The 14,156-nt window shown below is 47.8% G+C and overlaps 6 protein-coding genes across 6 annotated transcripts; 4 read left to right on the top strand and 2 right to left on the bottom strand.

Moving 5' to 3' along the window:
- The first annotated feature begins 1,303 nt into the window (after window positions 1-1,303).
- Window positions 1,304-2,060, top strand: LOC139588142 (histone H2A). The gene has a single exon (XM_071423140.1). It carries the CDS (start codon window positions 1,333-1,335, stop codon window positions 1,720-1,722), a length of 390 nt encoding a protein of 129 aa, XP_071279241.1. The 5' UTR covers window positions 1,304-1,332; the 3' UTR covers window positions 1,723-2,060.
- Window positions 2,061-3,269: 1,209 nt separating this feature from the next.
- On the top strand, window positions 3,270-8,213 carry LOC139588140 (histone H1). The gene has a single exon (XM_071423138.1). The coding sequence runs from the start codon at window positions 3,895-3,897 to the stop codon at window positions 4,549-4,551; it is 657 nt and encodes a 218-aa protein (XP_071279239.1). The 5' UTR covers window positions 3,270-3,894; the 3' UTR covers window positions 4,552-8,213.
- Window positions 5,738-6,196, bottom strand: LOC139588145 (histone H2B 1/2/3/4/6). Its single transcript, XM_071423144.1, has one exon. The coding sequence runs from the start codon at window positions 6,194-6,196 to the stop codon at window positions 5,816-5,818; it is 381 nt and encodes a 126-aa protein (XP_071279245.1). The 3' UTR covers window positions 5,738-5,815.
- Window positions 8,214-8,884: 671 nt separating the features above from the next.
- LOC139588148 (histone H4) lies at window positions 8,885-9,240 on the top strand. Its single transcript, XM_071423147.1, has one exon. The coding sequence runs from the start codon at window positions 8,902-8,904 to the stop codon at window positions 9,211-9,213; it is 312 nt and encodes a 103-aa protein (XP_071279248.1). The 5' UTR covers window positions 8,885-8,901; the 3' UTR covers window positions 9,214-9,240.
- Window positions 9,241-9,567: 327 nt separating this feature from the next.
- On the top strand, window positions 9,568-10,172 carry LOC139588146 (histone H2B 7). The gene has a single exon (XM_071423145.1). It carries the CDS (start codon window positions 9,691-9,693, stop codon window positions 10,069-10,071), a length of 381 nt encoding a protein of 126 aa, XP_071279246.1. The 5' UTR covers window positions 9,568-9,690; the 3' UTR covers window positions 10,072-10,172.
- A 47-nt stretch (window positions 10,173-10,219) lies between these two features.
- On the bottom strand, window positions 10,220-11,155 carry LOC139588147 (histone H4). The gene has a single exon (XM_071423146.1). It carries the CDS (start codon window positions 10,653-10,655, stop codon window positions 10,344-10,346), a length of 312 nt encoding a protein of 103 aa, XP_071279247.1. The 5' UTR covers window positions 10,656-11,155; the 3' UTR covers window positions 10,220-10,343.
- Between the last annotated feature and the right edge of the window lie 3,001 nt (window positions 11,156-14,156).

The raw sequence follows: 14,156 nt of genomic DNA, 5'->3' as shown, positions 1-14,156 counted from the left end.
ACTAACAGGCAGGTGGAGAGGGGCGAGGGTTCTTCGCTTGCCTTGGAAGATGATAGAGGCATTCAGAACCTCAGAAAACAAAAAGTAATAATCACATTATAAATAACATATACTTACTTTTTCCCCACTAAGCTTCTGCTATTTTCTTGTTTTTAAGTTCCTAAACATCCCTTGTAATCTTTATTGGTAGTATAAACTTAAGTCCTGATATACTACTAATAATTACAAAACAAATTATTTTATATACTCTTGACTGGGAGGCTTGCTTCATATCAAGCCTCAGATAACTACTGGGTGCATCATGGACAGGCTACCTTAAGTAAAAATTAGTAAACAATTTTAATGTTAGAAGATTGACTGATGTAATTTTAGTAGTGGTTGATATTAGGATAGCAGACTAACAGATACCTCAAACAATACATTTAGCTGGCTGTAAGTTTCAGGCTTAGCTGAATGCACCATGTTTTGAGGTGAAATCTGATTTAAGGAGACAAAGTTATTAGCTGATCAAACTTACACTTGAAAACTTTGAATCTGTTTTCACAAACTCTGGAGACAATCAAAAATGTTTGCACGGCGGTCTCTGTACTGAGAACATGTAAAATTTACATGAACCCGCCCACCTAATGCATATTGTGTGATGTAACTTTACACAGTTCTTGAATCACGAAATTCTTTCTTTATTAAACAACTTCTGTTGTGGAAGTTAGCTGACAACATCAGTTATGTTTACCAAAGTTGAGAAGATTCAGCCTGGAGGCAGATAATTCAGCTTAAAAACACCAATGTGAGTGATTGCAGCAAGACTGAAGTAATTGATCTGTAGAATCAGAGAAACGTCTTGTGTTATGTCTTCCTGCCTAGTTTATACACCTATCAGTAGTGCTGGGGTGTAAATGCTCCCACTGAAAGTAAAGCTTCTCTTTTATCATAACAGTAACACATTTTTAAAGTAGCCCTTTAAAATACAGGATTATTTCTGAACCGACAGCCCTGGCACGGAGCGGGGTTCCGGGGAGGCGGCTGTGCTCCCGTGCTCTCCTGGGCCGGGCGGCCGGGAGGCGTTTCCCCGGCGCTGCCCTCGCTCCCGGAGCGGGGCCGGGGCCGGCAGCGGGGGCGGCTCCGCGGGCGCGGCCGCCGGCGGCTCCCATTGGCCGAATTTGGATCCGCGGCGCCATTGGTCGGAGCGAGCCGGAGCGCGCCGCAGCCAATCAGCGAGCCGGCGGGGCGCGCGCAGGAGCTATAAAAGCGGCCGCGCACGGGGCGCGGAGGCACGTGACCGCGTCACTCGGCTCGGGCGGTGGCGGTGTCGGAGCGGCGGCAGCGGGAGCCATGTCCGGGCGCGGGAAGCAGGGCGGCAAGGCGCGGGCCAAGGCCAAGTCGCGCTCGTCGCGGGCCGGGCTGCAGTTCCCCGTGGGCCGCGTGCACCGGCTGCTGCGCAAGGGCAACTACGCGGAGCGCGTGGGCGCCGGCGCGCCGGTGTACCTGGCGGCCGTGCTGGAGTACCTGACGGCCGAGATCCTGGAGCTGGCGGGCAACGCGGCCCGCGACAACAAGAAGACGCGCATCATCCCCCGCCACCTGCAGCTCGCCATCCGCAACGACGAGGAGCTCAACAAGCTGCTGGGCAAGGTGACGATCGCGCAGGGCGGCGTGCTGCCCAACATCCAGGCCGTGCTGCTGCCCAAGAAGACCGACAGCCACAAGGCGAAAAGCAAGTGAAACAAGTCCGAGGAGCGATCCCAACCTCAAAAGTAACCCAAAGGCTCTTTTCAGAGCCACCCACTTCCTCATAAAAGGAGCTGTATATCCTAGCAAAAAAAACCCCAACTAAACACTTCCCCTCCCCCCCATCTCAAAAACCCTAAAATATAACTGAAAAAAGCAATTCCCCCTCCCCCCCCCCGCCCCCTTAAACGCTCCAAATCCTTTTAATTCCAGCTCTTGGAAAAAAGTCCCCAACCAAACCGCCCCGAATACTTTGTATCTGAACTCTTAAATTAATATCAAAACTTTGAAAAATCTACTGTGTAGTAAAATAAAGAATTTTTTGCTGATGGGGGTTAGAAAGTTTGTTAAGACTGTAGGAAAGAACCCCCACCCACATCGTGTCTCTCCTTTTGCAGCTTGGCCCTCTGTGAAGTTCAGATAATTCAATGATGTCTTTAAAAACAGCCCTGTCCCCTCCAAACAACTTTTAGACCTTCCAACATCTGTTGTTGGAAGTTGGTTTTTTTTGTTTCGTTTTTTTTTTTTTTTTTTAATTTGGTTTTGCTGTTGTTGTTTTGTATTAAAAGGCATTCTGAGTTACTAATCCTTACTTCTTATTAAAAATCTTTGAGCTGCTGACCCCATTTTCTGCTTCAAATCTGAAGGAGTTTGAGAATAATTGTTCATCACAAGACCCAGGCAATCTGAGGTGAAAAGGACTGTTGCCAGTTTTGAGTCTATCTTCTACATAGTGCTAAATATAAACCATAAATATGTTGAAATAGAAACCAAAAATCTGCTATTATTAATCAAAAAACATATTTTAATAATTATCCATTTGAAAGCATAAATTACTTGAAATCGTAACACTGTCCAGAATTTTAGTATCACCAACAGTTACAATATCAGGAGGGAAAAAGGAGTTTACAGGCCTTTGTCAAAACAATGGGTTATAAGCACTAATAAACATGTCAGAGAATACTTCTTTTAATGCTTTGTACTCTGAAAAACAATGTGTATTTATTTTTAATTGAAGCTTGGTCTTGGAAAAGTGCTTCTGAAGACTGTCCCCCTTCTTGCTTAGCAGCCAGCTGTTCCAGTGTAGCAGATACATCAAGACATGGCATTTTTAGTATTAATTCCAATGTAGGGATCAGACATTGAACAGTAAGAAAATGGAATATTTAGGAAATTGCTGTGAAAGAGGAATCCTAACTGATCACTTGAACAAGTTTTAATTTGTTCAAGTAATGGGAAAATCAGCTGCAGCAGTGTCTCCTTAAACAATGATGACTCAGATTTTTGCCAATCCAGCTGTATCAAAATAAAAAAAACTGATATACTATGAAATGATAGGGCACTGGTTGTTATTATTAACAAAAATTGGCCGTGTTAAGTTTTTATGTCACCTAATTTATTAAGAAAGTGAGTATTTCTGTAGCAGAGGACGAGGGAACCATGTCTGCATTGTGTACACTGAGCAACACAGCACAAACTGCTGTGCTGAAAAAAGTCACCTCCTTCGGTGGGACAAAGAGCCCTTCACGGGACTTTAACCTGCTCCTGGTCCTGCTGCATAACGCACTAATTTAATTTCTCTTAATTATTTTGAAAGAGGTAAATGATTTTGGACAAAGGAGCTAATTTCTAATCCATATTCAGTGCTCAGGATGAGCCTGTGTTACTTACTCCTCTTTGAAATCAAATTGCGACTAAAATATCGATCTAAATCCCTCCTTTTCAGTTCAGATTAAGAGAAGACCCTTTAAAGAACATTAATTAATTACTTTGGAAATCTAGTTCCCCACATCGCGGATTTTATTTAGAAGGAAAAACAAAAGTTTCTGTCTCCGGAGGTCTGTTCAGGTCCAGGACTCAGTGTTTATCGCCTCTTTTTTAGCTCACCCGTTGCCTCTTCGAAAGGAAACTCGGCCGAGGGGAACAAGAGTCTTTCTTCTCCACGCCGCTGCGAACTGGGGGGGGGTCGGTGGCGGAAATTCCGCTAAAAAGGGCCCTTTTTGGCTCCTAAGAAACACAAACCGAGCGGGGCGAAGGCACCTTCCAGCCGGGCGGCGGGGCGGGCCCTGCAGCGCGCCAATCAGCGCGCGGCTCGCTCTATAAAAGCCAGGCCGCCGACTCGCTGCAGGCCCAGTGCTCTGCCCGGCTCCGGACCCGGCCGGCACCATGTCCGAGACCGCGCCCGTCGCCGCTCCCGCCGTCTCCGCTCCCGGCGCCAAGGCCGCCGCCAAGAAGCCGAAGAAGGCGGCGAGCGGCTCCAAAGCCCGCAAGCCCGCGGGGCCCAGCGTCACCGAGCTGATCACCAAGGCCGTGTCCGCCTCCAAGGAGCGCAAGGGGCTCTCGCTCGCCGCGCTCAAGAAGGCGCTGGCCGCCGGCGGCTACGATGTGGAGAAGAACAACAGCCGCATCAAGCTGGGGCTTAAGAGCCTCGTCAGCAAGGGCACCTTGGTGCAGACCAAGGGCACCGGCGCCTCCGGCTCCTTCAAGCTGAACAAGAAGCCAGGGGAGACAAAAGAAAAGGCGACTAAGAAGAAGCCCGCAGCCAAGCCCAAGAAGCCGGCGGCCAAGAAGCCCGCCAGCGCTGCCAAGAAGCCCAAGAAAGCGGCGGCGGTGAAGAAAAGCCCCAAGAAGGCGAAGAAGCCGGCAGCTGCAGCGGCCAAGAAAGCGGCCAAGAGCCCCAAGAAAGCCGCCAAGGCCGGGCGCCCCAAGAAGGCGGCCAAGAGCCCGGCTAAGGCAAAGGCCGTGAAGCCCAAAGCGGCCAAGCCCAAGGCAGCCAAACCCAAAGCGGCCAAGGCGAAGAAGGCGGCGCCCAAAAAGAAGTAAGGTGCCTGAGAGAAATTTGAGAGTCTACTCATCTAAATAAACCCAAAGGCTCTTTTAAGAGCCACCCACTTACTCTTAAAAAGAACTGAAACACTACGGTCTTACACCAGCAACCCCAAATCACTTAAAGATTTTGGTGGGAGTTTACAGGGCGTTAATAAAGTTCAGATTTTGGGTGCGAGGGCGCTCGGTAGCGCCTGCGTGGGCGATTAGGGCTCCCTTTAAAAGGAAGCGTGTCCCTGGGTGCAGTTTGGGAGCGCTGCGATAACAGCTGTGCCCGCCCCGCCCCTGCTCACTGACCAGCGCCGCCCGGAGCGAAGGGAGGCGGTGTCGGCGGAGCGGCGAGCGCCCTTTGCTCCGGTGCCCGGGGCAGTTTGAAAGTGCCGCGTTGGGCCGCGATTGGGCCCGCGCCGCCTTCCCGCCGCTCCGCCCTCCGGGGCCCTGACCCCCCCGCGGCCGAGCCCCAGCCCGGCCGGACGGTGACGCACGGAGCCGCATCGGCCCTCGCTCCCTCCCTCCTTCCCTCCCAGCCGGGGGGGCTGGGAAAGGCGGGCAGGGGATCGGAGCAAGGACGGGGAATGTGCCGGCCGTGCCACGGCCCCGTCCGGCGGCAGCTGCAGCGGAGCTCCGGTGCCGCAGCGGCGCGGCGGGGCAGGAAGGGCTGCGCCCCACGCTCTGGTTCTCCCGGCTCTCTTTAAATCCTGCAGTAAATCACTGAGAGCCCTTTCCTCGGTAGTTATCTCCTGCGTGACTCTGGGACATGGGTGTTTTAAGCCCGAAACGCCGCGGTTGAGAAAATCTAATCCTACTACGTAGACAGACCCGCCTCTAAATTAAGCCGGCAAGACAGAAAAACCCTTTTTTTTTTTTTTTTTTTGTTTTACTGCTTTAGTGCATTTAAAGTATGTGCTACATGTTTTGAGTAAAAGGCATTTAACGCTTAGAAAATTTAAACAATTTCACCTTCCCCACGGGACTTGGAATTGGACAAGTTGTTGCTGCTTTGAAGTCCCTTTTTAGAAGGAACCGGATTAGGAGTTTTGAAAAAGGGAGTTTATAATACCGCGCAGAGACAAGGTAAGCTTCTTAAAAATTTAGTAGGTATATTAAAACTTGCTAGAGAACCACATGATCTACAAATTAACGTGCAAATGTTAAGCTATTTACATACCTCCCCACTAAAAGCACTGATTCAGCCCTTTTATTGAAAATATTGGTGGCTCTTAAAAGAGCCTTTGGGTTGAGAGTGACGGTCCGAGGCGCCCTACTTGGAGCTGGTGTACTTGGTGACAGCCTTGGTGCCCTCGGACACGGCGTGCTTGGCCAGCTCGCCGGGCAGCAGCAGGCGCACGGCCGTCTGGATCTCGCGCGAGGTGATGGTGGAGCGCTTGTTGTAGTGCGCCAGGCGCGAGGCCTCGCCCGCGATGCGCTCGAAGATGTCGTTGACGAAGGAGTTCATGATGCCCATGGCCTTGGACGAGATGCCCGTGTCGGGGTGCACCTGCTTCAGCACCTTGTACACGTAGATGGAGTAGCTCTCCTTGCGGCTCTTCTTGCGCTTCTTGTCGCCCTTCTTCTGCGTCTTGGTCACCGCCTTCTTGGAGCCCTTCTTGGGCGCGGGGGCGGACTTGGCCGGCTCGGGCATGGCTGCTCTCCCAGGCTGCGCGGTCACAGCGGAGTGCTGGTTAATGCGATTACTGCCGTATTTATAGGGCCCTTATGCAAATCGCTGGTATCAGAAAGCAGCGCTTCCATTGGACAAGTGAATAGTGACGTCAGTCGCAGAACGAAGTGCTCTGCCATTGGTCCTTTTTAAACACCACGCTAGGACTGGTCGATGTTTCGAATGCTATCAGCCAATCAGGATGAACTCTTTAAATCCCAGTCCTGGTGCCGAAGCTCTGCTGCAGCGCGGGCTCTCCCCGGCCCGGGCCCCCCCCTGCAGCCAGCGGGTTCGGAGCAGCAAAACCTCCTTAAGGCCATTTGTAAGGAAGGAAAAAAGCAAACCCAGAAACAAACAATTTGTGAGGGGTTCTGCTACTGTTTTTTTTTTCTTTTTTTCTTTTTTTTTCCTACAAGAAGGAGCATACCTTCATAGAACAATCTGCATTTGTAACAGCCATGAGATAAATGTAAATGAGAAAAAGATGCAACCAGGAAAGATATGGAGTCTGGAATACGAACGCTGTTAATCGTATTTAGAACTAATCCTTTTGGCCCATAGAGGGTGGTTTCTTTTTCTTCAATTTAAATGAGATGGAACCTGTGATTTAATTTGTAACATTAAGTGATTGGATTTCTTCTCAGATGGAATAAATATTGGAAGTATATGTTTAAGCCAAAACCACGATAATCCTAAAAATTAGATGTGGATTTTATTCTGCAGTTTGAAATTATCACGAACCAGAAAATCAAGCTGTGTTTCTGTTAATATGAATTCATTGTGCAAAAGGAAAACATGATTTTATTTCCTTTTGGAAACTTTAAGGACTGTTCTGACTGGACTTACCTGGTATCAGAGGAGAAAGGTTTCTTCTGTAGGCTCATGCAACCTATGTGGAACAAGTGAAAAAAGAGATCTTAGCAAGCTGGTCTTGGTTCTGCTCTTTTTTCCTTTTTACTGTGCTGAGCAGAAGCATAGATCCACAAAGATCTCTGGTCTGTTTGCAAAGTAGTGGAGTCTGAAGGGAAGCAGACAAAGAAAGGGTGGGATATTTTTCCTTCCCATGAGAAAGGCTTGCTTGAAAGTGCTTCTGCTGCACATTTCTCCTAAACTGTGGAGGCAAAGCAGTATTGAAAAGTGCAGCTCAATGCTACCTTGGTTATCCTGCTGCTCTGCTTTAACACCTGCCCTCTCTCCACAGCCCTGCTGCCTCTCATCCACAACAGGGATATTTGTTGGAGATTTAGATTAATTTCTGAACATAACTTTATTTTAGTGTGGTGTAATTTTCTATGGGGAACACAGAGAAAGGAACCAAGCAGTCCCAGGAAAAGGTAAAGAACAACTTGGCCATCAAGAGGAGACAGCACATAGCAATAAGGAAAATTGAAAATTTACTGATGATGAGACACATCTGTCTTGTGGTTGGGATTATTTGGGAAAATTTTTAAAGTGCATGAGGAACCTTAGAATCACATTTGAGAAGCTGGGTTGCAAGGCTGTGGGCAGCTATTATAGATCTTTCAGTTGTTGAGACTGAAATTTTAGGCATAATTGTATTATTTGCTCCATACTTTGTCGCCTGTAGCTGCAAGTTTTTTATTCTAGTTTTGTAAATTGTTGAGTGCAGTTATCATCTGAAGACCCTGTAACTCCCTGGAGAAACATTAAATATATATGTCATTTCAACAGCAATATTTAAGTGTACTAAAAAAGACCAAGGTGAAAAAAAAAAAAAAAGAACAAAGAGGGGAAGGAAGTAAACCATGCATTTTCAAAAAAGAACACCCAAATATATGAACACTTAAAACTACTAAAGGTAACTAAGATGGTGGAATTCATTAAAAGGAATGCAGCTGTAGGAAAGCAGTAAGGAAAAAGTACCGGTTTATGATCAAAAAGTAATATTAAATGAAGAAAAAAAAAAATACAGTGAAAGGAATAGTTCAATAGCTTCGGTAAAGAGTGAGAGCATGAAAATTACCACCACATGCCACTTTTTAAAAGCACATTAAGTGGTATAGGTTTTTGTCATAGGTATAGCAGAAAGAGGCATAAATCAGCTCCTTCATCAACACATCAGACCCACAAACAAAACAAAGCTTTGTGATCATTAAGTCTAGGATATGGGACACAAAAAATAATTCCAACCACGGTGAAATTTTAAAGGGTTGCCCTGACAGGGAATAAAGCAAGCAAACAAATGCGTAGCACATTACTCCCGTTTCTGACCTCTCGGCAGAAAAGGGTTCATTTACCGTAGAAGCGGTACCGCAGCGCCCACTCTCTCCCCTGCCCGGCCGGGCCCTTTTTCGGGCACGGCTCGCTGGCGGCGGCGCAGCGCGGGCGGGACGCGGCTCTGCCGCCATTGGCCGGGCTGTGCTGCAGCCCCGCGGCCGGCGGGGCCCCGCTCCGTACCGGCACCGAGAGCCCTCGGGCGGAGCGCGGAGGGCACGGGGAGAGCCCGGCCGGGATCCGCTCCGGGCCCCGCCGGGTTCGGGCTCCGGGGGCGGGGCCGGGCCCGAGCCGGGAGCGATGGCGGCAAAGGCCCGGCCCGCGGGGGGAGGGGCGCGCACAGAGCCCGGCTCGGCCCCTCTGCAGTCCTCAACCAGGTCGGACCGCCGCCCATATAGAGCCGCGCGGGGCCTTCCGCAACTCATTGCTCTCGCTGCTGTGAGCGCGTGATCATGTCTGGCCGGGGCAAGGGCGGCAAGGGGCTCGGCAAGGGCGGCGCCAAGCGCCACCGCAAGGTGCTGCGCGACAACATCCAGGGCATCACCAAGCCGGCCATCCGCCGCCTGGCTCGGCGCGGCGGCGTCAAGCGCATCTCGGGGCTGATCTACGAGGAGACGCGCGGCGTGCTCAAGGTCTTCCTGGAGAACGTGATCCGCGACGCCGTCACCTACACGGAGCACGCCAAGAGGAAGACGGTCACGGCCATGGACGTGGTCTACGCCCTCAAGCGCCAGGGTCGCACTCTCTACGGCTTCGGCGGTTAAACTTAACGTTGTCCTAACTCACGCTGTTTTAAACACCTAAGGCTCTTTTCAGAGCCACACACAAATTCACGATAAGAGCTGTTGATTACTAATTCGTATACTCGTGTTGATTAGATTTTTCCAGGGTTTAAAAAGGCTAAAAAGGGTAAGAGCCTAAAAGATGATCAATTCTCACAGGGCTCAAGTCATTGGTGGTGAGCACGCTAGTAAATGTCCACCCAGTGCAGTTGCATTACGCGCTGAGTTTTTGTTTTTAGACCCAGGACCTTAACTGCGGAAGGATTGTATAAACGCAGCGCCTGAGCTCTGGCGGTTACAGGACGGAAGTGCCTGACATTACGTTGGTGCTTTCTACTCCAATAGGAATGGAACAATTACGATCCTCTAATTTGCATAACGCCGTTATAAATAGGGGGGGTAGGCGCCATTTTCGATGTTGTTGTGCTACGTGGAAGATCGTGAAAGAAAACATTAAGGATGCCTGAGCCGGCGAAATCTGCTCCAGCACCGAAGAAGGGCTCCAAGAAGGCGGTGACCAAGACGCAGAAGAAGGGCGACAAGAAGCGCAAGAGGGCAAGGAAAGAGAGCTACTCCATCTACGTGTACAAGGTGCTGAAGCAGGTGCACCCCGACACGGGCATCTCGTCCAAGGCCATGAGTATCATGAATTCTTTCGTCAACGACATCTTCGAGCGCATCGCGGGCGAGGCCTCGCGCCTGGCGCACTACAACAAGCGCTCCACCATCACCTCGCGCGAGATCCAGACGGCCGTGCGCCTGCTGCTGCCCGGCGAGCTGGCCAAGCACGCCGTGTCCGAGGGCACCAAGGCTGTCACCAAGTACACCAGCTCCAAGTAAAAGGATAGTAAATTATAAACCAAACGGCTCTTTTAAGAGCCACCACACGTTCCTAATAAGAGCTGGCATTGCAAATGCATTTTTTTTAACGTGGATTATGTACTACGAATTTAAGAACAAACACTACAGATACGAAACATTACGCAACTTTGCAGGACTCCTTTCTTCTATATTAGTAACTTAAGTAATTACAAGCTCTATTTGTGAATGTGTGTGTGGCTCTGAAAAGAGCCTTAGGTGTTTTAGAACAGTGAGTTAAAACTACGTTAAGTTTAGCCGCCGAAGCCGTAGAGAGTACGACCCTGGCGTTTGAGGGCGTAGACCACGTCCATGGCCGTGACCGTCTTCCTCTTGGCGTGCTCCGTGTAGGTGACGGCGTCGCGGATCACGTTCTCCAGGAAGACCTTGAGCACGCCGCGCGTCTCCTCGTAGATCAGCCCCGAGATGCGCTTGACGCCGCCGCGCCGAGCCAGGCGGCGGATGGCCGGCTTGGTGATGCCCTGGATGTTGTCGCGCAGCACCTTGCGGTGGCGCTTGGCGCCGCCCTTGCCGAGCCCCTTGCCGCCCTTACCCCGGCCAGACATGGTCACACACTCCGCGTAGCAGCTCACCACACTCTACCATCCTCCCTTAGCGTCCCTTTATTACGCGAGAGCCGACCTGGTTGAGGACTGCAGAAAGAGGCGGGGTCTTTCCCGTGGCCCCGCCTCCCCCGCGCGGCGCTACCGCGGCGCTTTCCCGCTCCCGCTCCCTGCGCTCGCCTCCCTTGGCTGCTCTCCCGTCCCGCCCGGCCGTGCTCCCTTGCGCGGTCGCAGCTCCCCAGAGCTCCGAGTCTCCGCCGGAGCAGGAGCCGGGATTGCCGCACCCTCTTCCGGCGCCCCCTTCGCCTCCCTTCCCCGCTGCCCGCGGGTCTGCGGCAAAATCCTGCCAATGCGGGCCCTCGCCCTGCGCTCCCGCCCCGCCTCTCCGCTGCTCTCGGCCCGCTCATCCCGGCTTCTGCTTCAAGTGTTCCTTTTTGATTTTTTGGTTGTTAGCATTTGCCTCATAGACACCTTGCTCGGGAGAATTTATATAATCTCTGCCAACCTTGTCGTCTGCGACCTATAGCTTCTTTCTACGTTCTTTTTGTTTAAAACAGCAGGGGAAGGAAATGCTCAAGCCGTGTCATGGCTAGAAGATTTTTCCTTTTTTCCTTTTTTTTTTTTTTTTTAATGTAATGTCGAATTTCCTCAGCGAGGATAAAAGAGTGAACAGTTCTGTGGCCTGTGTTTGTTTTACCGGGCTTTGTTTGTTTGTTTCCCTGGAAAAACAAGTGCACACATGCGCTAACACATACATCTTGTATGCCATACCTTTACCTATCCAGTGTATTTTTCACCATTTCTAGGAAAGCTGAGAGCATAGAGAATTATAAAATAAGAGACCATAAAGAAGAAGCCATTTCTTGCAACAACATTTCCTGGGAATGCTTCTTACTAGGGAAGTAGGAGACCTGTTCTTGTACCACACAATAATGGAAATGAAAGACAATTTCAAGTTTCTCTCACTAATGTTTGGGTTATCCCCTTGCTAAACATGCACTATTTAAAATAGGAATGCTACTCATATTTTTACAGTCAACACTAAAATACAGATGAATGTTCCAGTACTACTAAGTTTCCTGGATTAAGGCAGGATTGCATAAACAAATAAATTTTTCCTTCCTGACATAGATACTATTAAACTAATTTATATTGAGATTAAACTCATTTTCACAATTAAAAAACATTTGGGGCTACTTGGCATTTTCCTTTTCTAATTTTAACAGCAAAAAATTTTCAGAAATTTCTATTGATTTTGGGTAATAATACATAATCTTTACAGGTACTAGAGGAGTATTGACATAGAAAAAAATAAATCTTTAAAAAGTATGAAAATAAGAATTTACAAAAGAACCTTTTAGGGATTTTGTTATGGTGTGATTTCTGTTTTAATTTGCATTTAGTCTTCATATTCTGAGAATTCTTATCATTATAAAACATTTTCACTGGCACGATTTTGTGTAACTTTGAAATAGAGAAGGAAAAAAATGTGCTGCTGTAACAATAATTCTCATTCCCTAGCATCATTCCTTCTAATTAATTACTCACACATTTTAGGGTAAGAAATTTCTTTCTTTACCTGCTCTCATCCCCTCAAAAGTGTAGTAGACACACATTCAAAAAGGAATCTGCTGTCTTTTTATATGATAGATTTATCCAAACTACTTTTTCCAAACACAGGAACATGATGAAGCAATTCTGGGTTTGGTTGGTTTTGCTGGAGTTCATTTGTTTGCTTGCTTGTTTTAATATCTGTGGTTATCTTTTAGCCTTTTCTATTTCCCTCTGCAGCAGACAACTTTGTTCAAAACTCTTCAGCCTTCTTTTATGAAACCATAAACTTACTGATAGAATCTATTCTATAACTCAGGCAACTGCCCGGTTTGGAATTGTGACTCCAGCATTTAGGGATGTATCGTAGTGCATTTGATTTTTATTCTTCCCTAACATGAGGCCCTCTTGGCTTTCCTTGGTCACCTTCTGATAAGCTTGGTCACCTTCTGATAAGCACCACCAGCCAACCTTCTATTTGATTCCTACATTTCAGCTGGAGTCTTCCACTGGACAGTGATCCATCCATTAGCACCTGTGTGACACCCCCTTGTCACATCAGCCTGTTACACTTAAAAAAAACCCCACGAAAAGCCCAAAAAAACCCCTCAAAACAACAACAAACCCCCCAAAACCAAAACTAAAAGACCAACAAACCTCACCCTCTAAACTCCTGAGGATAAAGTTTTATTACTTGAAATTGTTCTTAAAATACAACATACACAGCTGCTTGCAAAATACTGTGTATTATGAAATACCTCTCTGATAAAGTCTTGCAGCCATGCATTTCAGGGCCTTTAAACCAGATGAATTTTATAAGGATGGTAAGAAACTCCTATTCTTCCCATTTAAAAATCCCAGTTACAGACCTTTGAAAACATATAATGACTGCATGCACGCACGCATACACACACATAACAATTGTAATTCAGTCCTCACATCATGGAATCAGTATTGAATTCACTTTTCATTTTATTTCTGTGTAGAGTGCACAGCTGCTGCTGCTGTGAGGTGAACTCAAACTCTGCATGCACCTGCCTAAACAACCACAAAAAACAGCAAGGACTGGCCTGGAATTGCTGCAGACTCTGTTACAGCTTTCGAGCACTGGATGCAGAGCTGAGGTGATACTTCTGTTCTGGAAATATTTCTGTGTTATATTGGCCTACACTGAGAATACCAAAGGAGCCTGAGAGTGACAGATGTTGGCAACCTCTCCATTTTCCTTTGGTGTCTGTATATTTACTACTCTTAGACTCTTAAATGCATTCCTTCTGGAAGTGAACTAGTCCATATCCATGTAGTGATCTTAATTTTTTCCAAACATGTTCTTTTTCCCTAAAAACAAAACCACAACAACCTGTCAGATGAGTCTGCCTGGGAGAACTGATGGGAAGTTCAAAACTGGCTGAAATAAAGAGAATAACGTTCAATTTCAGCATCCAACAGAGTAATTCATTTAGAAAAAAGGAGGGGAAGATAACCTTCCTTAATGTTCTGTTTCACAACATAACTAACTTGAATTGCAGCTGGCCCTGTCTGTTGCTTAGAAGTATTTCAATCTCAGTGTGACAAAGATTTTGACAGAGATAGCTGACTGCAGCAAAGCATTCAGAAATTCTGAAGTGCTACTTATCATTGCATTGGTGCAGTGGAGATCTTAACTGTTTTCCATATATTATCAGTAGCTGGAATTAATTCAGGAAATGTTCAGACCTCAGCACGCTGAATTGGCATCTAAAATACACAGAGATTTATATTTGACTTTTGGTTGTTCCTGAAAAGCTGTGTCTCAGAAACACTTTTTTGTTTTGTTCATGTGTTTTTTGTGCGTGCTTTTTTTGGTCATGCCTCTCACATCATGCCTTCAGCTCTAGAGCCTTATGTTCATTACAGCATTGGCACACTGTCCTAAAATCCATGGGACCATATGGAACACTTACAGAAAAGTGT

The sequence above is a fragment of the Agelaius tricolor genome, unplaced genomic scaffold (genome assembly GCF_023055355.1).
Source record: "Agelaius tricolor isolate 1412-34295 unplaced genomic scaffold, bAgeTri1.0.p SCAF_3, whole genome shotgun sequence".
NCBI classification, from domain to species: Eukaryota; Metazoa; Chordata; class Aves; order Passeriformes; family Icteridae; genus Agelaius; species Agelaius tricolor.
This window is presented reverse-complemented; position numbering and strand designations above follow the sequence as displayed.